The sequence below is a fragment of the Ranitomeya variabilis genome, chromosome 4 (assembly GCF_051348905.1).
Source record: "Ranitomeya variabilis isolate aRanVar5 chromosome 4, aRanVar5.hap1, whole genome shotgun sequence".
Taxonomy (NCBI): Eukaryota; Metazoa; Chordata; class Amphibia; order Anura; family Dendrobatidae; genus Ranitomeya; species Ranitomeya variabilis.
The window spans coordinates 696,862,354-696,887,434 of record NC_135235.1 but is presented as its reverse complement, the minus strand read 5'-3'; the positions used below and the strand labels follow the sequence as shown (position 1 = coordinate 696,887,434).

At 46.0% G+C, this 25,081-nt stretch overlaps 2 protein-coding genes across 3 annotated transcripts in view; one reads left to right on the top strand and one right to left on the bottom strand.

Annotated features, from left to right (window-relative positions):
- The window catches only part of LOC143767743 (uncharacterized), a 77,328-nt gene extending 61,480 nt beyond the window's left edge, over positions 1 to 15,848 (top strand). Inside the window, exon 8 of one of the 2 annotated variants that reach the window (XM_077256259.1) lies at positions 14,463 to 15,848. In XM_077256259.1, the coding sequence (XP_077112374.1) occupies positions 14,463 to 15,568 (1,106 nt within the window). In that variant the 3' untranslated portion in view covers positions 15,569 to 15,848. Of the gene's footprint in view, positions 1 to 14,459 lie in introns of both variants that reach the window. The other variant, XM_077256258.1, reaches the window with a different exon arrangement.
- LOC143768219 (gastrula zinc finger protein XlCGF66.1-like) overlaps positions 1 to 25,081 on the bottom strand; it is a 241,914-nt gene that overhangs the window by 129,767 nt on the left and 87,066 nt on the right. The gene's annotated exons all lie outside the window — the stretch shown is intronic.

Genomic DNA, 25,081 nt, shown 5'->3' with positions numbered 1-25,081 from the left:
TCCGGGTCACTGCTTCTGCCTTGGCATCCTGCTGCCTTTTCCGGACCATATCTGCAGCTCTGCACAGCTTCACACGTTGGGGCCAACCTCCTATAACCTCCTTCAGCCACACAACGCATTATCAGCTCCCAGAGAAATCTTATCTTCAGGATAAATGCAGGGTCACAGCGTAGGAGCTCCAGAAGCCGACCGCTCACATCAGGTGCTAGGCCACGACCCCGATTTCTTTGATTATTAATTATTATTAATGTGCCAGTATATTATTAGATACCCGTTTTATCCTCTATTCCCACATAATTCACAATATAACACACTTGGGATTTCTTGTGGTTTTGTACATATCCCTATCTACCAATCCTCCTAGACTATGCTCCGGGTTGTGCGCATGCCCGATCTGTGGTCCAGAGCCCCGGCGCGCCACGTCCCCGTGTCCTTGGTTACGACGGGTACTCAGCCCCCGTACGTCCGGTCACATGGCACTGGCGCTGGGACTTCCGGATCCTCCTGACCGCGAACACCCAGACATACTCGGGCCATGGTGATAGGAGGACGGATAGTATAAAAACATCCCCGGATTTAACAATAGCCACCCTCTGACGAAGGATAACTTCCGAAACGCGCGTCGGGGTGCGCGATTACGGGATGTGGTGACCCCTAAAGTTAGATATTGAGAATTTCTCCATCCCTCATTGCACTTTTGTTTTCATTGAAACACCTTGATGTGTGACCAATCTTTGGTATGTTAACTGCTGCTTTGCACATTGCACTTTGTATGACATAACATACTATATCTGGATCTGATACACTTTTACACATGAATTATTTGAGTACACAGTTTTGATGATTTATATATTTGCACATTAATTTTTCATTTTCACACTTGAGGGTTCTGTTCATATATAAATTGGGTCGGCCATTACTATTTATTCCTTGGAGCAATTATATGTGTTGTTTCCTTGTCCTGTTATGCGCACAGATGTTTGTTTTTTAATCTTGCCATTAGTATTTAATAAAGGCATTTCATAATCTATTACCTGCAGTTGCTTCTCTGGTAATCCAGAGATTGGTTGTTTGGACTGTTTTCCTTGTTTGGTGGTATCCACTTCTTTCACAGAGCACCGGGATTATTGAATATGTATTTTTATAGGTATTTTATGCAGTATATTTTATATATTTTTACTAGAGCAATTTTCAGTGTGTCTGTGTTTTAACATTTTAACATTTTGTACTAGATGGCAAGAAGAATAGTCAGGTAGCTGGGTCAGAACCAGAAGGACAGAATACAGAATCAGAAAAAACAACAGTAGTCAGTAAATGGGCCACGGTCACAACAGGAAACAAATACACAAGCCGCAAGCTGAGCACAGAGGGCTGAACCAGAGGAGAACAAGGCTGTTTCTGGCAGATTCCGGCCATGTGCTTTGAGCTTTAGTAGGGTGTGGTACTTTCCAATTGGCTGTAGTAGGGAGCAGATTACTCCAGCTGGACAGCAGGAACAGATCCCAGATGAGATTGGACACCCCATATGCAGAAGCCCTAATATGACTAAATGACAAGAATCCAGAATAGTCCAAATTCCCATAAAGTGATTCGATTTTATAAATTAATTCACTGAGGGTTATAATCTATACATATGTGGTCAAAATTGTTGGTATCCCTCCTTTAATGATGGAAAACACACAATTCTGACAGAAATAACTTGAATCTGACAAAAGTAATAAGAAATAATCTATGAAAACTAACAAATGAAAGTCAGACATTGCTTTTGAACCATGCTTCCACAGAATTTAAAAAAATAAAACTCATGAATTAGGCCTGAACAGAAATGATGGTACCCCTGAAAATAATGTGACAAAGGGACACGTTAAATCGCGGTGTGTCCACTAACTAGCATCACTGGTGTCTACAATCTTGGAATCAGTGAGTCACCTGTATATAGGGCTACAGATACTCACTGTGCTGTTTGGTGATATGATGTGTATCGCACTCAACATGGACCAGAGGAAGCGAAGGAAAGAGTTGTCTCAGGAGATTAGAAAGAAAACTATAGACAAACATGTTAAAGGTTAAAGTTTTAAGACCATCTCCAAGCAGCTTGATGTTCCTGTGACTACAGTTGCACATATTATTTAGAAATGTAAGATCCATGGGACTGTAGCCAACCTCCCTGGACGTGGCCGCAGGAGGAAAATTGATGGCAAATCAAAGAAACGGATAATACGAATGGTAACAAAAGAGCCCAGAAAAACTTCTAAACAGATTAAAGGTGAACTTCAAGCTCAAGGAACATCAGTGTCAGATCGTACTATCCATTGTTGTATGAGCCAAAGTGGACTTCATGGGAGACGACCAAGGAGGACACCATTGTTGAAAAAAAATCATAAAAAAAGCCAGACTGGAATTTGCCAAACTACATGTTGACAAGGCACAAAGCTTCTAGGAGAATGTGTTATAGACAGATGAGACAAAAATGGAACTTTTTGGCAATGCACATCAGCTCTATGTTCACAGATGGAAAAATGAAGCATATCAAGAAAAGAACACTGTCCCTACTGTGAAACATCGAGGAGGCTCTATTATGTTCTGGGGCTGCATCTGGCACAGGGTGTCTAGAATCTGTGCAGGGTACAATGAAATCAAGACTATCAAGGGATTCTAGAGGGAAATGTGCCGCTCAGCGTCAGAAAGCTTGGTATCAGTCGCAGGTCATGGGTCTTGCAACAGGATAATGACCCAAAACACACAGCTAAAAACACCCAAGAATGGCTAAGAGGAAAACATTGGACTATTCTGAAGTGGCCTTCTATGAGCTCTGACCTAAATCCTATTGATCATCTTTGGAAAGAGCTGAAACATGCTGTCTGGAAAAGGCAACCTTCAAACAAGAGACAACTGGAGCAGTTTGCTTTGAGGAGTGGCCAAAATACCTGTTGAGAGGTGCAGAAGTCTCATTGACAGTTACAGGGATCGTTTGATTGCCTCTAAAGGTTGTGCAACAAACAAATATTAACCCCTTCATGCCAGAGCCTGTTTTTGCCTTCGTGACTGGACCAATTTTTTCAACTCTGACCAGTGTCCATTTATGAGGTCATAACTCTAAAACACTTCAACGAATCCTGGTGATTATGAGACTGTTTTCTTGTGACATATTGTACTTTATGATAGTGATAAAATTTCTTAGATATAGCTTGCGTTTATTTGTTAAAAAATGGAAATTTGGAGAAAATTTTTTAAATTTCGCAATTTTCTAAATGTTTATTTTTATGCTCTTAAATCAGTCATATCACACAAAATAGTTAATAAATAACATTTTACACTTGTCTACTTTATATCAGCATAATTTTGGAAACAAATGTTTTTGTTAGGAAGTTATAAGGGTTAAAAGTTGACCAGTGATTTCTCATTTTTAGAATAAGATTTACAAAACCATTTTTTTAGGGACCACATCACATTTGAAGTGAGTTTGGGGGGTCAATATGACAGAAAATACCCAAAAGTGACACCATTCTAAAAACTGCACCCCTCAAGATGCTCAAAACCACATTCAAGAAGATTATTAACCCTTCAGGTGCTTCACAGGAATGAGTGGAATGTGGAAGGAAAAATAAACATTTACTTTTCTTTCACAAAAATTTTCCTTTAGACCTATTTTTTTTTTTACTTTCGCAAGGGTAACAGGAGAAAATGGACTATACATTTTGTTTTGCAATTTCTCTTGAGCATGCCAATACCCCCATATGTGGGGGAAATCTACTGCTTGGGCAAACATCAGGGCTCAGAAGGGAAGGAGCGCCATTTGATTTTTTGAATGTAAAATATGTTGGAATAATTAGCGGTTGCCATGTCGAGTTTGGAGAGCCCCTGATGTGCCTAAACGGTGACACCATTTTGGAAACTAGACCCCTTAGGGAACTTATCTGGATGTGTATTGAGCACCTTGAACCCACAGGTGCTTTACAGAAGTTTATAACGTAGAGCCGTGGAAAAAAAAAAACATTTTTCACAAATCTTTTTAGCTCCATATTTTGCATTTCCATAAGAGTAACAGCAGAAATTGCTCCTTAAATTTGTTGTGCAATTTCTCCTGAGCACGCCGATACCCCATATGTGGGGGAATACTACTGTTTGGGCGCATGGCAGGGCTTGGAAGGGAAGGAGTGCCATACTGGAGAGCAGATTTGCTGGAATGGTTTGTGGGTGACGTCACATTGTCAGAGGCCCTGAGGTGTCTAAATAGTGGAAACCCCCAACAAGTGACCCCATTTTGGAGAGTAGACCCACCAAGGAACTTATCTAGATGTGTGTTGGGCACTTTGAACCTCCAAGTGCTTCACAGAAGTTAATTAGGTAGAGCTGTGAAAATAAAAAATCATATTTTTTCCACAAAAATGATCTTTTCTCCCTTAATTTTTTTCCAAAGGGTATCAGGAGAAATTGGACCCCAAAAGATATTGTGCAATTTGTCCTGAGTATGCTGACACCCCATATGTGGGGGTAAACTACTGTTTGGGCACATGGCAGAGCTCAGAAGGAAAGGAGCACCATATCGGAGAGCAGATTTTGCTGGCATTGTTTGTGGGTGATATGTCACTTATCAGAGCCCCTGAGGTGCCAAAACAGCATAAGCCCCCAAAAGTGACTGCATTTTACAAAATACTTCCCTGATTGAATTCTTCTAGTGGTGCAGTGAGCATACTGACACCACAGCTGTTCCATAGAAAATCATACCATTGGGCAGTGAAGAAAAATGAATAACATTTTAACAACTAAAATGTTGTTTTAACCCCAGAATTTACATTGGAAAATAGATAGGTAAATGGTCACTACACCCATAGATGAATTCACAGAGGGGTGTCATTTCCAGTTCCCAGAGGGGTTTCATTTCCAAAATGGGGTCCCTTCAGGGGGGATTCTGCTGTTATGGCACTTTGGAGAGCCGCTAAGTGCCAGAACAACAGAATCCTCCATGAAGTGACCCCATGTTGGAAATGACACCTCTCTGGTTATTCAGCTATGGATATAGTGACCATTTTCACTACATGGATGATTTCCAGAAACACGCAGTGAAAGATTTAGAGCAAAAATGTCATTGTAGTGCCCAATATATTGTGCCCAGTTTGTGTCTCTGGAGACATCCCCCACCTACCCCCGGAAATTGTTAAGTCGGCTCTACTCAGATGTGTGTGTCACTAAATAAACCAAATGCTTGAATGTCAAAACCGTTTAAAAACGTGATTCTGTGTGGAAGATTTTAAATCAGCCGTGGAGGCCTAAGGCTGGCAATGATGGGGATTGTGGGCAATAATAGCGGGTATCATGCTTCATTCCTCTCTTGGAACATACACAACATCTTCTCTGGGGGATCTTTCTTGTTTCAGTTGCTGGAATGAGTGCAATAAAATGTCGCTCAGTGAGTCTTCTGACATCTTCAGATTCTAAAGGATTGGCGGGGACAAAATTTTCAAAAACAAGAATTTCAATGAGGTACCAAGAGGTTGCACTCCAATAAGCTTTATTGCAGAATCTTTATTAAATGCATGGACAACCGGCAATAGAAAAATGGCATAAATAGCAGGGGTCCCAGACACCGGTTTACGCGTTTCAGTGCCAAATATGTCTCTTAGTCATAACCCGGGCCGTATTTGCCCCAGGCACGTGAGGGCACGTGCCTAGGGCACCAGGATGCGGGGGGGCGGCACCTGAGCAAGTTTTTTTTTTTTTAAGGCTGGGGTCAATCGTCCTCCCACCCCCCTCCACCCTCCCCACCCACCACCTTCCCACCTTCGTGTAGCTTAGAGAGAACATACTCACCCTCCTCCAGCAGTGCCTGGTCTCAGCGCCGGCAGCAAGTCCTGTGCCCACAGCGGTCATGTGGTACCGCTCATTAAGGTGATGAATATGGACACATATTCATGACCTTAATGAGCGGTACCATGTGACCGCTCACACAGGAAGAAGCTTCTGCGCTAGGAGTCGGGACAGAGGTGCAGGGACTGGAGTCCGTTCAGCGCGCTGTTAGGAGGGTGAGTATGACGGAGGGGGCGGGGGAGGAGAAGGAGGATGGTGAAGGGGGAGCCACGCATACAAGGACGGGAGGAGGGGGGAACAGAGCCATGCATACAAGGATGGTAGGAGGGGGGGAATGGAGCCTTGCATACAAGGATGAGAGGAGGGGGGAGCAGAGCCAGCATACAAGGATGGAAGGAGGGGGGGAACGGAGCCACGTATACAAGGATGGGAGGAGGAGGGAGGAATGGAGCTATGCATACAAGGATGGGAGGAGGAGGGGGGAAGGGAGCCACGCATGCAAGGACTGGAGGAGGGAGGGAACGGAGCCACGCATGCAAGGATGGGAGCAGGGGGGAACGGAGCCACGCATACAAGGATGGGAGAAGGGAGCAGAGCCAGCATGGGAGGAGGGGGAAGCAGAGCCACGCATATGAGGAGGAGGGAGCAGAGCCACGCATACGAGGATGGGGGAGCAGAGCCACGCTTACGAGGATGGGAGGAGGAGGAGCAGAGCCACACATACAAGGATGGGGGAGCAGAGCCACGCATACGAGGATGGGAGGAGGAGGGAGCAGAGCCACGCATATGAGGATGGGAGGAGGGGGGAGCAGAGCCACGCATACGAGGATGGGAGGAGGGGGGAGCAGAGCCACGCATACGAGGGTGAGAGGAGGGGGAAGCAGAGCCACGCATACGAGGGTGAGAGGAGGGGGAAGCAGAGCCGCGCATACCAGGATGGGAGGAGGGGGGAGCAGAGCCCTGCATACGAGGATGGGAGGAGGGGGAGCAGAGCCACGCATACCAGGATGGGAGGAGGGGGAGCAGAGCCACGCATACCAGGATGGGAGGAGGAGCTGAGCCACTCATACAGGATGGGAGGGGGGAGCCATGCATACAAGATGGGACAGGGGAGCCATGCATACAACAGGGGGAGCCACACATATCGGGATAGGAATATAGGGATGAGGGGACAATACATACCCAGCTTATACTCGAGTCAATAAGCTTACCCAGTTTCCGTGGCTAAATTAGGTGCCTCGGCTTATACTTGGGTCGGCCTATACTCGAGTATATACGTTATGTAATATATACACATGGGGGGCATGTATGAGGAAACAGTACTAGGGGAATGGGGGGCATGTATGAGGAAACAGTACTAGGGGAATGGGGGGCATGTATGAGGAAACAGTACTGAGGAATGAGGGGCATGTATGAGGAAACAGTACTGGGGGAATGAGGGCAAGTATGAGAAAACAGTATGGAGGCATGGGGGAAATATATGAGGAAACAGTACTGGGGAATGGGGGCATGTTTGAGGAAACTACTGGGGGAATGGGGGGCATGTATGAGGAAACATTACTGGGGGAATGGGGGGCATGTATGAGGAAACTACTGGGGAATGGGGGCATGTATGAGGAAACAGTACTGGGGAATGGGGGCATGTATGAGAAAATAGTACTGGGGAATGGGGGGCATGTATGAGGAAACTACTGGGGAATGGGGGGCATGTATGAGGAAACAGTACTAGGGGAATGGGGGGCATGTATGAGGAAATGGTACTGGGGAATGGGGGGCATGTATGTGGAAACGGTAGTGGGGGAATGGGGGGCATGTATGAGGAAACGGTACTGGGGGAATGTGGGGCATGTATGCGGAAACAGTACTGGGGAATGGGGGGCATGTATGAGGAAACGGTACTGGGGAATGGGGGGCATGTATGAGGAAACAGTATGGGAGAATGAGGGCACAGTATGAGGAGCGATGTGAAAAATGCATGTGGACAGAGTACGGGGAGTGAGGGTGATGGGATGTGTGCAGACACAGTATGGGGAGTCAGATGAGCAGGCAGTATAGAAAGTGAGGGGTAAATATATGAGGAGACAGTATGGTGAACAGGGGGGATGTGAGAGGAGACAGTATGAGGAGTACATACCGACTAGACATGTGTGGCCTCACTCAATGAAAATGAACTGAGCGAGGCAGGGCATGTCTAGACGGAAAGTGGCCAGAAGTATACAAATCACATGCTTGTACTGACATCACTGTCCACTGGCAAGGGAGAATCCTAAAAGTGTGCAGTGCATTAGTTGTGAGAATTCAGAAGCCTGCGATGTCAGGATTCAGCTCTGCAGGTTCCAGTAGTTGTCACATGGACACTTCATTCATATGTGACTTTCATACTTATGGTCCTGTGACAACGAGCTTCTCTTCTGCTTCTCTCAGTTTTTTCACTGAACATTGAGGGCATTAGGGAGAGGAGCTCGGGGGTACATGACTAAGTGTGTAAATCGCGTATGTCCTGGGGGGGCACCAAAATGAATTCTCTCCATGTTCCAGAAACCCTAGATACACCTCTGTCGGTATGCTACTGTGAGCAGCGATTACCGGGTGCGGTGGGGGGATGTCTGTGCACAGGCAGTGAGGCAGGGACTCAGGGTGTGCACAGAGGGAATGGAGACCCGGAGACTGCCCATCCCAGTCTATGCCGTATCCTGGAGCCCTCATTATCGTAGGAATATGTCAGTTAAATTGTTTTTCTAAAGCTTTATAGTGTAGTTTTAGGTCAGGGAGGGATGGTTAGGGATGAGCTAGCAAGGTGCAGGGACAGGTAGTGATGGCTACTTGCAGACATGTGCAGCACTTGCGGTGAGACAAAAAAACACTGCTAGCAGCGGGTTTTTTCCATTGCTGCAAGTACCGCATTTGCCGGATCGCTGCAAAACTGAAAGTGCTGCACATGTCTGCAAGTCCCATAGGGAAAGAATGAGGCCAAACGCACTCTTGCTTTAAGGCTACGTTCACATTTGCATCTTTGGGCGCAGCGTCGTTGACGGATACCGACGCATGCATCATGCGCCCCTATCTTTAACATGGGGGGCTCATGGACATGCGCCGGTATGCGTTGTCATGCGTTGTATGACGCATGCGTTTTTTTGGCGCACCAGACAGGGCGCGGACGACGCTACAGGTTGCAGTTTTGATGCGTCACATTTCCGAAGAAAAAGGCATGCAACGCACCTGCGTCGTAAATGCGCCAAAAAAACACATTAGTGTCTATGAAAAACGCATAGGGCGCAGTTGCCTGCGTTGAGCCACGTTTTTTGACGCATGCCTTTTGACTAAATGTATTTTTTTGGGGGCGTTTTGGATCTTCAATTGTATAGGACAACGCATGCGTCAAAAAACGCTGCGTTGTGTTTGCGTTTGACATGCGTTGTGCGTTGCGTCGACGACGCAAATGTGAACGTAGCCTAAGTGATCTGTTATGCGGCAGATGCGGGAAAACTGCCGGATCTACTGCAAAAGGCTACTTTCACATCAGCGATTTTTGCCAAAGTCACTGCCGATAGTGTCATACTCACCAATGGGGGAGGCAGCACTAAAAGTGCCTAGAGCAGCAGAAACTCTAAATACGGCCCTGGTCATAACCTAGTGTTATACCAGTGAGTCAGGGTTTATATAAAACCCCCATCACATGGTTCAGTTATTTCACAGCCACAACATTAAATCTTTTACCAGTACAAAAATACAAACTTAAACCCAACAATATGCTGCTGTCATTATACACAGTCAAGAGTTCAGTGAACAATATTAATAAAACCATATTCTATCCGTGTACTTATATAAACCAGTGGGCTGGGCAGTCTCCATCATCAGGATCCAATGGGTTTCTCGGCTAAGAAGTTTTTGTCGCCAAGCTCCGCCCCTTCAGGGCTTGCTGACCCTTTCCATTCTGAAAAACTAGAAACTGCTCAGATCACCGCTGTGTACTTGATAAAATGTTTGGATACATTAGAGGGATTAGGTCTCTGGTCACTGATCCCTGAGGGTCTCACTGAGGCTGCCGGAGGTCTCGTGTTGTGCATCCGATATAGGAGAGATCACAGATACTGCAGGTAACCATGTATGTGACATATGTACTACTGCAAGTCATAAAGTCACCAATAACCATTGTTTGAGGCCTCACTTAATAAATTGCTTGGTATTTCCTGCATATTTACATTTATTAATATTGTTCACTGAACTCTTGACTGTGTATAATGATAGCAGCATGTTGTTGGGTTTAAGTTTGTATTTTTGTACTGGTAAAACAGTTTTAATGTTGTGGGTGTGAAATAACTGAACCATGTGATTGGGCGTTTTATATAAACTCTGACTCACTGGTATAACACTAGGTTATGACTAAGGGGCATATTTGGCCCTGAAAAGCGTAAACCGGTGTCTGAGACCCCTGCTATTTATGCCATTTTTCTATTGTCGGTTGTCCATGATTTTAATGAAGATTTTGCAATAAAGCTTATTGGACTGCAACCTCTTGGTGCTGGATTTTTTACTACTTGTTGGATTTTGATGGGATGGCTGCACAGAGTGGACAGGTGAGCTGTAAAGGACTTTTTTATTTACCGTATATACTCGAGTATATGCCGACCTGAGTTTAAGCCGATACCCCTAATTTTGCCACAAAAAACTGGGAAAACTTAATGACTCGAGTATAAGCCTAGGGTGGAAAATGCAGCAGCTGTTGGTAAATTTCAAAAATAAAAAAAGTTACCAATTAAAGTAAAATTAATTGAGACATCAGTAGGTTAATTGTTTTTGAATATCCATATTGAATCAGGAGCCCCATATAATGCTCCATACAGTTCATGATGGGCCCCATAAGATGCTCCGTACAAAATACGCCCCATATAATGCTCCATAAAGTTTATGATGGGCCCCATAAGATGCTCCATATTAAAATATGCCCCATATAATGCTGCACAAAGGTTAATAATGGCCCCATAAGATGCTCCATAGACACATTTGCCCCATACAGTGCTGCATAAAGGTTAATAAGGGCCCCATAAGATGCTCCATAGAAAATGTGCCCCTTATAATGCTGGACAAAGGTTGATTATGGCCCCATAAGATGCTCCATAGAGCGCCGCTCTGTCTTCCGCGTCCTCTGCAGTGACTGTTCAGGCAGAGGGCGCGCACTAACCACGTCATCGCGCCCTCTGTCCTGATCGTCACAACCAGAGGATGCGGAAGACAGAGCGGCGCCTGGCGGTGGAACGGGGACAGGTGAATATAGCGCAGTGCTCACCCTCCCCATTATACTCACCTGCTCCCGGCGCGGTCCCTGGCAGCTTCCCTGATAGTCTCCGGGTGTTGACAGCTTCTTCCAGCATTGAGCGGTCACTGGTACCGCTCATTACAGTAATGAATATGCGGCTCTACCGCTATGGGAGCGGAGTCGCGTCCATATTCATTACTGTAATGAGCTGTACCACATGACCGCTCAACACAGGAAGAGCTGACGGAGACCATCGGAGGTGCAGGGACCGCGCCAGGAGCAGGTGAGTATGTGACAGCCGCCGCTCCCCCGACTTCCCTGGGACAATGACTCGAGTATAAGCTGAGAGAGGCACTGTCAGCCCAAAAAAATGGGCTTAAAATCTCGGTTTTTACTCGAGTATATACGGTACTTAAGAATTTCAATGACCTTTTCCTGATAATCAAGGAAAATATGTGCATTTCCAGCTTTTTTTGTATAACACAAAAGAATTATATGTGGCCACCTGAAACAAATAAGTGACTAACTTTTTATACCAGGTATATGATTTTATTGATACCTGATTTGGCTGTAGAACCTGGTCTACAAGGTCCACACCCCCCATATATTTGTTGTAGTCAATGACAGACACAGGTTTTGGAGTTTTGGATCCCTGTTGGTCTGCAGTGGCCCTTGTGGAATATTTGTGGATCGAGCTCAGGATAAAATTATCTTTTTTGACTTTATACTTAAGGGCACACAGTTCTCCAGTGCGTAAAGCCCCTGACTGCCCCTTTCGGAACATTTCATTGACCAATGATTGTGGAAACCCCTGACTTTTTTGCGAATGGTCCCACAAGCCCCCATGTTATGTTCAACCAGACTTTTAAATGGGGGTATGCTGGTGTTGTAGTTGTCATAATACAGATTGTAGCCTTTTTGTAATGAAGGAGTTATCCGCTCCCAAACGTTTTTTTCCAGATGTCCCCAGGTAAGTAGGGCATCCTGGTTGGTTTAGTTGGCTATCTTCCCCTCATAAATGCGAAAAGCTGATGTGTATCCGGTTGAACTCTTGCACATTTTATAGAGCTTTATTCCGAACCTTGCCCTCATAGAAGGAATAAATTGCTTGAGGTGCAGTCTTCCTTTGAATTTTACAAGGGACTCCTCAATGGAAATGTTTTCTGTTGGGGTGTAAAGCTTTAAGAACTTTTCTGTCAAGTCTGCGATGATGGGTCTAATTTTGAATAGTCTGTCACGTTCTGGGGCATCTCTGGGCAGGCATTGACGATTGTCGTTAAAATGCCAAAATCTCATGAGCATTTCATAACGGGTCCTAGGAAGAACATCAGAAAACATTGGGGTTGCTTGAACAGGGCAGTTGGACCAATAGGACTGAAATTTAAATTTTTTTCATTTTTAGGACATTAGTTGGTGTCCATAAATTTAACCTAGCTTGATAGGATCATGGATTCTGGCTATAAATTTGTTTGTAGGACAATATGCTCTAGCAAGCTATCTGTCAGAAACAAATTTAAAAAATTAACTGGTCCAAATTTTCCACCTCCACATTAATACCAGGACTGGCATTAAAATTAGGGATGAGTGGAGTAGCCGAATCTGAAGCCTTCCATCTGGGAAATGCTACATCAAGAGGCAAAGCCCCTTGGACTTTAGTGTGCGCCAATTCACGAGCACAAGGGACAGTGCTATTACTGGGCATTGTTCCCTGAGTTGGAGACATTTCTCCAGAAGAGTTATTTGTCTTTCTTGTTGTACTGGTCCTTGTGTGCGAGGATGGGCCAGAATCACTGCTCATTTCTGAGCTATCACTGTCGCTGCTACTGAAGCCCTCGAAATCTACATCGCCATCTGACACTGCACTTTCTTCGCTGTCAGAAAATAAAAGTGCATAAGCTTCCTCTGCACTATAATACTAACAGGCCATTTTATTTATTTATTTTTTCTTCCGGAAATAGAAAACTCTGATGTGACGTGACTGACGTGACGTGACGCGACTGGCATGACCAAATTATTGGGGAGACAATTGAGAAAAATCATATTCTTTAGCCTAACCATAACTTTAGAATAAACCCTAACTTTAGCCTAACAGTAACCCTAACTTTCACCTAAAAGTAACCCTAATTTTAGCCTAACTGTAACCCTAACATTAGCCTAACAGTAACCCTAACTTTTGCCTAACAGTAAGCCTAACTTTAGCCCCAGGACTAACCCTAACTATAGCACTAAACATAACCTGCCTTGTCTATTTTTTATTTTTTTTTACTTTATAACAAGATCGCTGACTGGCACAGCTGTTGCCAGCAGCACTTGTAACACTGTTTCTCCTCTAATCTCTCACTGACAGGAGATCTGAGGAGAAACAGCGTTTTTATGAGGCAGATCGCGCGGGAAAGTTCGTTGCTACAACCAACTTTCCTAGTGATTTGTCGCATTGGCTGGTGTGACGCTGACGTCATCAGGACCTGAACCAATCAGGTCTCGATGAGGTCGGGGGTCACAGTAAGCACAAAGCTCTGCTAGCGCCGACATTTATCTACTGTTGGCGGTCATGAAGCGCTTGGGTTAAGGGTACCATCATTTCTGTCCAGGCCTATTTCATGAGTTATATTTAAAAAAAAAAAAATTCTGTGGAAGCATGGTTGAAAAGCAATGTCTGACTTTCATTTGTTCATTTTCATAGATTTTTTATGTATTACTTTTGTCAGATTCAAGTTATTTCTGTGACCATTGTGGGTTTTTGTGTCATTAACTGAGGGGTACCAACAATTTTGACCAGTATGTAGGAGGAATGAATATTTTGACTCCACAGCCACTTTCCAGAAAGTAACATGCAGTGGATGTTAGAGAGTGAAAATTACACAATTATCACCCAGCACATAGTGCACAGATAGTGCTCCAGGAGACACACACCGCAAATTAATTGGATTCTTCTCACTATAATATTGCTAAATACAGGGATCCTAAATGTTGTTTGAGCACACTGCAAGACTCAGAAGTGAGAGCAGATTTTGCTGGATTGGTTTAAAGAAAATATGTTGCTTTTCAACAGCCTTTGATTCACTAATAGTGTGGGAACCTCTGTTTTTCCATTGACAGATGATAGACCTGAGTGGAGACTTGTTTTTGTGAGATGAGACTTGGTATTATTTTTGCCTACATAACATTGATTGGTTTCTTTTTATTCGATATTTGGGAGGCAGAATGAAAAAACAGTTGAACACCATACACTACTGGCTCATCCGACAAGGTTTTCTATTAGACTTTGAACTGACATTGTCTTGGTAAATAAATTTTTTTACATAGCTTGCCATTTTTAGGGACCGTTTAAGTAGAAATGTTCAATAATATAAAACTCAAGGATATTATATTAAAAAAATATGTTTTATCTTAGCAGATGACTGTACCAGGAGATCAGAGGGACAGTTGACCTCTTCAATTTCTAAATCTGATGATCTTGAGATACTACAAGATACAACTGAAGTGATTGCCGTTACTCCATATATATCGTCATCCATTCACAGCAAAGATCTGTCATCTGATCCTATGAACCAGGTCCCATCTTCTGATTCATTACTGACTACTAAGGAGATTCAAAGTCACAAAAGATGCATTAAAAAACAAACTGCTCCTAAAGCAAAGAAGTCACTTTCATGTTCAGAATGTGGGAAATGTTTTAACCTGAAATGGCATCTTGTTAAACACCAAAGAACTCACACAGGAGAGAAGCCTTTTTCCTGTTCAGAATGTGGAAAATGTTTTAACCAGAAATGGCATCTTCTTAGACACCAAATAACTCACACAGGGGAGAAGCCTTTTTCCTGCTCAGAATGTGGGAAATGTTTTAAGCAGAATTCATATTTGGTTAGGCACCATAGAACTCACACAGGGGAGAAGCCTTTTTCCTGTTCAGAATGTGGGAAATGTTTTAAGCAGAATTCATATTTGGTTAGGCACCATAGAACTCACACAGGGGAGAAGCCTTTTTCCTGTTCAGAATGTGGGAAATGTTTTAACCGGAAATCAGATTTGGTTCATCACCATAGAACTCACACAGGGGAGAAGTCTTTTTCCTGTTCAGAATGTAGGAAATGTTTTAAATGGAAAGTGCTTCTTGTTATTCACAAGAGAACTCACACAGGAGAGAAGCCTTTTGCCTGTTCAGAATGTGGGAAATATTTTATCCAGAAATCAGATTTGGTTAGTCACCAGAGAATTCACACAGGGGAAAAGCCTTTTTGCTGTTCAGAATGTGGGAAATGTTTTAATCGGAAAGGGAATCTTGTTAGTCACCAGAAAACTCACACAGGGGAGAAGCCTTTTTTGTGTTCAGAATGTGGGAAATGTTTTATCCAGAAATCGAATCTTGATAACCACCAGAAAACCCACACAGGGGATAAGCCATTTTCCTGTTTAGAGTGTGGGAAATGTTTTAAGCAGAATTCATATTTGGTTAGTCACCAGAGAACTCACACAGAGGAGAAGCCTTTTACATTTTCTTAATGTGGAAAATATTTTACTTGGAAATCATCTGATAATAAACATCAGAGACGTCACATAGGGGAGAAGCCTATTTTATGTTCGTAATGTTGGAATAGTTTTAACCAGAATTGAATCTTCTTAATCCATTATCTACCAATGTCCTTTTTTTGGGACGCCTAATCTTTAGCTTCTAGCAACTAAGATTTTATAATTTTTATAATTAGGTCCAATTTTTTGTGTTGTGTTTGTAAAATGAATGTTTTCAAAATAGGAAATCATGTCATTGTCATTTTTAATTGAATATTGGGACACCCTTTTCTGAAAAATTCGTACTTGTAAAAATTTTAATTTGGCAAGTAATGGGTTAAATGGGTTGTCTCTTTTCATTCCTCATGTTTGCTGACAAAAGGATAAAACTAAACATTATTAATTCCAAATGTAAAACTATACCCATAATTCACCCCCTGAAGGTTAGTCAGTAGGTGACTAATAGAAAAAACATGTACCCCACAGCAGTTCAGTATATAGGGTGAGATGACGTATACACACTCTCCAAGCCTCTCATTTGTATGGGTTTCATCGTCCTCACCAAAGGCGAATCAGCAGGAGACTACTTAATATTGACCTATATTCAAGCGAGACTAGACAAAAAAAAACTAAAATCATGTATCATGTTATCTGAAACAGTCAGAAAACTAGCCACATATTGGCAGATCCCAGACCTCAAACTATATACTTCGTAAGTTTATAAGCCACTCCAGTGTCAGGAATAGATAGTATGTGAAAATACCGTATAATTCTTGTGTTTTTTCTCCTATAGGGACTGCTGTAGTTTGGTATTGTAAAGGCACGGATGATTGACCTCGTGGAGACCAAAACATCCAACACCGCGGAGACACCATCACGTGTTTCTCAACGCAGTGATCCAGGACACTGCCCCCAAATATGCAAATGCATGTAGAGGAGCTGCGGAGACACCATCACGTGTTTCTCAACGCAGGCAGTGAATAGCCAGGCCTTTCCCCGGGAAGGAACAACCAAGGGAAGGGCAGCATCCAATAAAGAAAAAAAAAAAATAAAGGAAAACCACCTATGCCAAGCATGGTATACCATGCTTGGCATAGGTGGTTTTCCTTTATTGGATGTTTTCCTTTATTGGATGCTGCCCTTCCCTTGGTTGTTCCTTCCCAGGGAAAGGCCTGGCTATTCACTGCCTGCGTTGAGAAACACGTGATGGTGTCTCCGCAGCTCCTCTACATGTAGTTTGGTATTGTAACAGCTGTTAATTAGTAGTGCAGACAAATTGTCCTAGACTAAACTCCGTTTTCAGATGGCCCAATATGTACCACTCAGGGGAAACTTACCTGCTCCAAAGATCAATAGCAGCTTCTAACTAATGGCCATGTTGCGGTCTGTCAAGGAATGAGTGCAATATCGTTGTGAATTCTGTTGTGGGTTCTGCTCTTGGGCTCCCTCCGGTGGTTATAAGAGGTAGTGCTTCTGTTTGTCATTCATAGCAGTCATCAGGTGCGTCCACTTCGGACGGGGCTATTTAGTCTGGCCTCACCCTTTGGTGAGTGCCAGTTGTTCATTGTTTTCTGGAGGATTTACATCCCTTTCTGGTCGCTCCTGCTTGCAGTTCATTTCTTCAAGATAAGTTCTGCTTGTTTTTCTGTCCACATGTTGTGGGCCTCATTGTTCAGTGCATTGCATGTTTTTTCTTGTGCAGCTTTATCTGTGTAAGGATTTATGCAGCCGAGCTGGAATCTCTGGAGAGGCAGATTTACCCTCCAAGTCTTTAATTAGATTTGGAGTTTATTTTTGTATTATCTGTGGTGGACATTTCTTAGTATTTTTAATACTGACCGCATAGTTCTCTGTCCTATCTTTTCTATCTAGCTAGATTGGCCTCCTTTGCTAAATTCTGTTTTCATCCTGTGTTTGTTCCTTCCTCTCCTCTCACAGTCAATATTTGTGGGGGGCTGCCTATCCTTTGGGAATTTTCTCTGAGGCAAGATAGTTTTCCCTTTTCTATCTATAGGGTTAATTAGTCCTCCGGCTGTGACGAGGTGTCTAGGATTGGTAGGTACATCCCACGGCTACTTCTAGTTACGGTGTTAAGTCCAGGGTCTGCGGTCAGTACAGTGACCACATTCTCCAGAGTACGTCTCATGCTGCTCTTAGGCCACCAGATCATAACAGGGATGTGTGCAATCATAATGTCTGGAAGATCTGTGCCATTATTTAGAATTAATATGGAAATTATCTCTGAAAGTTAAGTGTTCCCCGAGCGGTATATATGGTGTTTTCACATACTATCTATTCCTGACACTGAAGTGGCGTATAAACTTACAAAGTATATAGTCTGGGGTCTGCCAATATGTGGCTAGTTTTCTGACTGTTTCGGCTAACATGATACATGATTTTAGGGTTTTCTTCATCTAGTCCGGCTTGAATATAGGTCAATATTAAATAGTCTCCTGATGAATGAATCCAATGAGTATTCAGTTCTCTTAAGTAGTGGCACACGTGACCTCCGGGAAGCAGCAGGAAGGCGATGGCTGACACTGCGCACTACTGAAGAGAAATGAATACTCACCGTTCTCTATGCACACAGTCCCAGCGAGTACTCCGGCAGCTGTTCTCTGCTTGGGATGTCCCTGCCGTGTGCTGCTTACAAGCATAAAGCAGCTTCTGTCATCAGAGTAGGACGCTGTGAGGGAGCGCCCCAGAGTCTGGTCGTTGCAGTAATGTCGTTCTTCCACCAGGGGGAGTGATGGTACGTCTGATTGCACTAAAAGAGTTCACCTTGCAGGTATCACAGACACTCATTACACTTCACACTCTGGCCGCCAGGGGAGCAAAAGGTCCTATCTACAAGGCCACTCCTCACACATGGGTAAAACTGGGGGTTGGATAGGAAGTTAGGGAGAAAGTAGCTGGGGAGAGTTCGAGAGAGGACCTGTCAGGGGTGGGATCCTGACAACGGCCTAGCACAGACAGATCATTACGAAGCCGTGCCTGTGCCTTCTAGCGGCAGACTCCTAAGAAAGGACACGAAGTATACTGTAGAGAAGTAAGAAACCGGATCACAGCACAAAGGAGATAGAACCAGAAGGAGTCGTGCCTCAAGATCAGCAACATCCTTCTGAGGCGCGTAGCCGGCGGCCGGAACGCCGAGGAGGTAATAGACTCTACGCATTACTTTGAACTACGGCAGGGCAGTTAGCTTTAGGTTGGCTGTCTCACCTTTACACCTAACGAAGACAACGGAGGCAATTGTGGGAGAGGGGCGTCTCTAGGGTCCCTATAAAATAACTCCAGGCCTACCCCGTCATACGGGTGCGTCCTATCCATATCATCTGGGGGACAGAGAGAGAAAGAACAGAAACATACACGACAGTTGTGAGGACTATCCCGTGGTGCTCAGCAGGGAGGTACTACAACACACAGGCGCTGGTAGGAAGGCCACTGATTTCCACCTGTAAAGGGAACTCTGGATGTGCCTTCGGACCGGCCGGTCTCAGCCAGCCCTGTTAGCAGTGCTCTGGATTGCGGATGCCGAAGCCTTCAGTAAAGAGGTAAAGAGACTGCAACCCCGTGTCTTCGTTATTTACTGTGACCTACACCGTCACCTACATCTTTAATTGGGCGCCCCTTAGCAGAGCCACAGACCGGGTCAGGCCACCGTGACATCCCCAGAACTGAGAGACCTGGTACCGAGTACCCCGTTGCCCTGCGTTTGGGGGCCGCTCCAACTTGGCATCACGAACAGGATCTACTTAAGCCTGAGGAATCAGGTCATGTGTGCCTTGGAACTGTGACTGAATTGTGCTGATTCGTGATTTATTGCAAAGACTGTGTATTGCTATTTGCTGCCAAAATCCGCCATCGCCACGTGGGGCCAGAGGGGTGGAGCCATAGCTTCGTGGGCGGAGCCGGCCAAAAAGAGCACGGAACAAGAAGACGCGGCAAGGTGCCGATTCCGGAAGAGGAACCCCGACTTCCACAGGTTAGCAGAGGGGAGGAGCGGCCATGTCTGATCCAGGAGGAGCGGAGGCGGCGGTCGCAGCCGGACTCGGGGGCACCTCCGGGCCCCGCAGTAGGCGCAGCCACAGGCCTTGTACCACCGCCAGGTTCCACAGAGCTTGCTGCCCCCAGCAGCCAGCCGGATACTGCCGCAGCTACAGCAGCCATAATGCCCTTCTCCATACCGTACCTACCTGGAGCAGCCTGGCTCCCGCGATACTCCAGAGAATCACATACATTAACTGACTTTAAAGAAGGGATCTGCAGCCTGCTTGAGTTTTATCCCCTGACAGAGCCTCAGAAAGTTCATATGATAACAGGCCAACTCTTTGGAGCAGCTCTGAGGGAAGTTTAGTCCTGGCCCGCCGCGGATAAGAGAACTGCGTAGCAGGTCTTTGCAAAGCTTAAAACCACCTTTGACACCCGCACCGCTACAGAAATTAAATTGACGTTCTATGGGTGCAAGCAGAGGCCGCAGGATAGCTTACGGGACTATACCCTTAATCTCCAGGAGGCACTGCGGGCCATCAAGCCGAATGACCCAAACAGCATGCAAGATGACGATAAACTCCTGAAAGAGCGGTTCATCAAGGGGCTCCTGTGCAGTCACCAAAGGGCCCAACTGCACTTCCTGGCCATGCAGAATCCATACCCGACTTTCGCGCAATTCAAAGATAAAGCCATCCAGGAGCGACAGCCCAGCCGTGCAGTCCCTCCCAGGCGTCAAGCTCTCACGTACCACCAGGAGGTGGCGCCAGATGCCCCAATTGCCGCCGAGGCCGATGCCCAGATCCGGGAGGACGATTCCCCTGCAGGACTACGCCTCCAGATGCAGGAGCTGACCAAGAGCGTTGCTGCCCTAGCCCGGACCGTACAGTCCCTACAGGAGGCCCCCAAGGAGAAGATCCAGCTGGCTTCCAGACCGGAGCATGTCCCCTGGCAGCGACAGGAGGTTTCCGCCGACCAGAGGCAGGGACGACGATCGCTTTCATCGGGACAGACGACCTATCTGCCACCGCTGCCACCAGGTGGGCCACCTTGCAAGGTACTGTCATTTAAACGAGCAACCCCTGGGGCAGAGGGCCAATCCCCAGGAGTAGGACGATCAGGCCTGCAAAATTGGAGAGCCAAATACATTGGAGGGCGACCAGTTCTTCCCATCGTGATCGACGGTATCCCCATGAACGCTTTGCTGGACACCGGTTCTCAGGTGACGACTATGCCTTACATCCTTTATAAACGTTATTGGGAGGACACCGACATTACTCGTGGCCCCGATGATGATTTCCCCATAATAGCCAGTAATGGTCAGCCATTGCCACAAGTGGGGTAAAAAGAGGTCACCATTAAAGTGGGGCGGGTAGAATTGGAGGCCCACGGGATTGTAATTGTTGATATTGACCGACGTGAATGTAATCCCATGATGACCATTGGTACTAATGTCATAGAAAATTGTCTTGCAGAAGTTATTGTCTTGTTACAGCAGGTAGCAGATACAGCTGGTTACAGTGAACAACGCGCCCTGCAGAAAGAAATCAGGGCTCTGATGCAGAGACAGCAGGTGGAGCTGACAGGTGGTGAAATTGGTTGTCACATCGAGTGATTCAAACCCCATTGTGATACCCCCTAGGAGTGAAATGTTAATATGGTGTCGGGCAGCCATAGGCCTCGAGTAAAGACTATCAGGCCCTGGTAGAACCTGTATAATTCAGATAATAGGCATACCCTCCTGACAGCCAGAGGGGTGGTTGACGTCCGCAAGGGGAGGGTGCCAGTACGTGTTCTTAATTGTGGGGAGGAAGAAGTCCACCTACCCAAATATGCCACACTTGCCAAACTGTTTACTGTTAATAATAGTGTGATACAGGCACCCGGACCCTTGGTCCCGTCCAATCTGGCGTAGAACAACGGTTCTGCAGGGCAACTGAAAGATTGGTGTCGGGAATTGCACGTGGGCCCTGACTCTACCCCATCTCACCAGAAACAGGGGGCCTACAGGGTGGTTCATGAGTACTAGCGGGTATTCAGCAAGCACCACCTAGATTTCGGGCAGGTAAAAGGGACTCAACATCATATCCCCACAGGAGATCATCCACCCATAAAAGAGAGATACCGTCCTGTACCCCCAGCTCATTATCAGTGTGCCAAAGACATGTTGCGAGAGATGAAGGAGGCTGGGGTATTGAGAGACAGTTGTAGCCCCTGGGCAGCTCCATTAGTCCTCGTTAGGAAGAAAGATGGCACAATGAGGATGTGTGTTGATTATAGGCAGCTAAATCGCATTACACATAAGGATGCATACCCACTGCCCAGGATAGAGGAGTCCTTGGCTGCTTTAAAATCTGCTAACTACTTCTCTACCTTGGATCTCACCAGTGGGTACTGGCAGGTTCTTGTGGCAGAGGCGGACAAGGAAAAGACGGCCTTCACGACGCCGATGGGTCTCTGTGAATTCAACTACATGCCCTTTGGATTGTGCAATGCCCCGGGAACGTTCCAGACGATGATGAAGTGCTGTCTAGGGCACAAGAACTTCGAAACCGTGTTGCTATACCTGGACGACGTCATCGTCTTCTCCAAGACTTATGAGGACCATCTGAAGCACCTGGCCGAGGTGTTCGAAGCCCTGTCCAACTTTGGCCTAAAGTTAAAACCGTCCAAATGCCATCTGCTAAAACCCAAGGTGCAGTACCTGGGCCATGTAAGTGCTGACGGGGTGGCCCCAGACCCTGACAAAGTCACTGTGATCAAAGACTGGCTGAAGCCCGGCAACCTCCATGAAGTCCGGCAGTTCCTCGGGTTGGTAGGCTATTACAGGAGGTTTATCAAGGACTTCACCATAAAGGCCGCGCCATTGCAAGACCTGTTGGGCCAATCCAAGAAAACCAAGGGTAAGAATACCCCATTTGATTGGAACGATGGATTGGAAGGATCATTCACTTGTTTAAAGTTGGTGCTGATGGGAGAAGAGGTACTAGCCTACCCTGAATATGACCAACCGTTTGTGCTGTATACAGATGCCAGCAACGTGGGACTGGGAGCCGTGTTGTCCCAGGTCCAGAAAGGCAAGGAGAGGGTAATCGCTTACGCCAGCAGGAAACTTCGTCCCGCTGAAAGGAACCCTGACAACTACAGTTCCTTTAAGCTGGAATTCCTCGCCATTGTTTGGGCAGTGACAGAGAGGTTCAAGCACTACCTGGCCTCAGCAAAATTCACTGTCTTCACGGATAATAATCCACTAACGCATTTGGACACAGCAAAACTCGGTGCCTTGGAACAGCGGTGGATGGCCCGACTGTCCAATTACGACTTCACCATCAAGTACCGGGCAGGGCACAAGAATGCGAACGTCGATGTATTGTCCCGGATGCCCAACTTGCCAGAACGGGGGAAGACCCGGAGGCACTTGAAGAGGTAGAGCTGCCCGCTTTCCATTGCCCCAAGGCCACCCAGTGTTCCCATCATGTGAAGAACAGGTGCAAGAACAAGCAGGATGCCATGCTGAATCCCCTTCCCCACCATGGATGGGCAGAGACCCAGGATGGTGACCCCGCGGTCCGTCTTGTGAAAGAGCTCCTGACGCAGGCAGGTTTGCATCCCGGCCCGGATGATCCACAAGAGACACAACAGCTGTGGAAGGGGAGAGGCAAACTGTTTATCCATGATGGTAAGCTGTGCCGGAGAAGCATCGACCCACGCACTCATGAATTGGTATGGCAGATAGTGGTCCCAAGGCAAGATGCGCCAATAGTTCTGGTAGCGTACCACGATGGGGCCGGACACTTCAGATGGAGGAAGTTGGAGAGGCTACTCCGTGGGAGGTTCTACTGGATTGGCATGAAGAAAGCCATCGAGAAGTGGTGTCGAGAGTGTAGCTCATGTAGCCTACGCAGGAAGGACCGTGACAGCGAACGGGCTCCCTTGCAGCCCATCATCACCAAGCGGCCGCTCGAACTGGTCGCGCTAGATCATGTGAAACTAACACCTAGCTGGTCAGGCTATGTCTACGCTCTTACCATCGTGGATCACTACTCTAGATTCCTGTTGTTGTGCCTGTCAAAGATCTAATGGCCAGGACGGCCGCCAAAACCTTCCAGCAGTACTTATACATGGGTGCCCGGAGAAGGTACTGACCGATCAGGGACCAGCATTTGAAGTGGAGGTGTTCCAGGAGTTCTGCAATCTGTACGGGTGTAAGAAGATCAGAACCACACCGTACCATCCACAAACCAACGGGATGTGTGAGAAGATGAACCAAGTGGTAATCGAATTACTGAAGACCTTGCCTGTGGAAGAACGGAACTTGTGGCCAACAAAGTTGCCTGACTTGGTAGACGTGTACAACCACATCCCAGTGAATTCCACCAACTGCACTCCAGCGTACCTGATGCGAGGAAGATGTAGCAAGTTACCTGTTGATCTAGACATGGGGGTCCTAACCCCCGAAGATACCTCGCCAGATGCAGATTGGGATACAGAAAGGCAGCAAAGGTAGCACAAAATACAGGAATGCGTGGAAAGAAGTCTAGCCCAAGCCAGACAAAAACAAGAAAGGGACTACAACCAGCATGTTCCTGCGATTCCCTTGTCACCCGGTGAGCAAGTACTCAAATGGAAGAGGAGATAACACAAGCTTGACGACCAATGGGAAGCGGAACCGTATACCGTCCTGCCATCCGATTTTGACAATACGAAGGTCTGTCTCATCAGCAAAGATGAAGGGGAAACCTCAACAGCAATATCCAGAGACCACCTTAAAATATGCCCTGATAAGTTGAGAGAGCGGGAAACAGATCCAGGAACCTCTCCACCTGTAGAAGAGGAGATGATACACACTGTTCTTGGCGATTTTCCTGAGTCTTGGACTCAAATAAATCAGGCCATCGTGGTACCTGTCTTAACGTTTCGTCAACTGAAACCGCCAGATCTAAATGTGGTGCCAGATCATCCGGAACCGCAATCACAGCAGACCCCACCAGAGGATGCCATGCCAACCGTTGAACCGGCAAGTCCTCCCTCTGCTATCGGTGAATCTGCCATACCCACCATTAGTAGCAGCAGCCCTGAGAGCTCCAGCATGCCAGTGCTACCCAGACTCACTAGAAGTGTAGCTAGAAGACAGTGCACTACACCAGCGATAGCAAGCATAGCGGGCCCTGTTAGGCCAATAGCAACCCCTGCACTGCGGAGGTCTACACGTAGCACCAAGAATCAAATCACATTAACGATAGTTGCTATTTGGTTGAAAATGTTTGTGTAAATATCTTTGTTACAGGTTTAAAAATGGACAATGGAGCAATGGATGGTGAATTGCTCCAAAACTTTCAAAAGGGATCCCTTTGTTTACCCGGGGTCCCTGCTGTTTCAAGGTTGCACCCACTGAACTGGGAGTGATGAACTGTGCATGACCAAAACTATTGCAACCTTCAAGTGTCCTCACCTCCCATAAAGGGAAGCACTGTTATATTTACTTGTTCATAGCATTTACTTGTTCATAGCATTTCA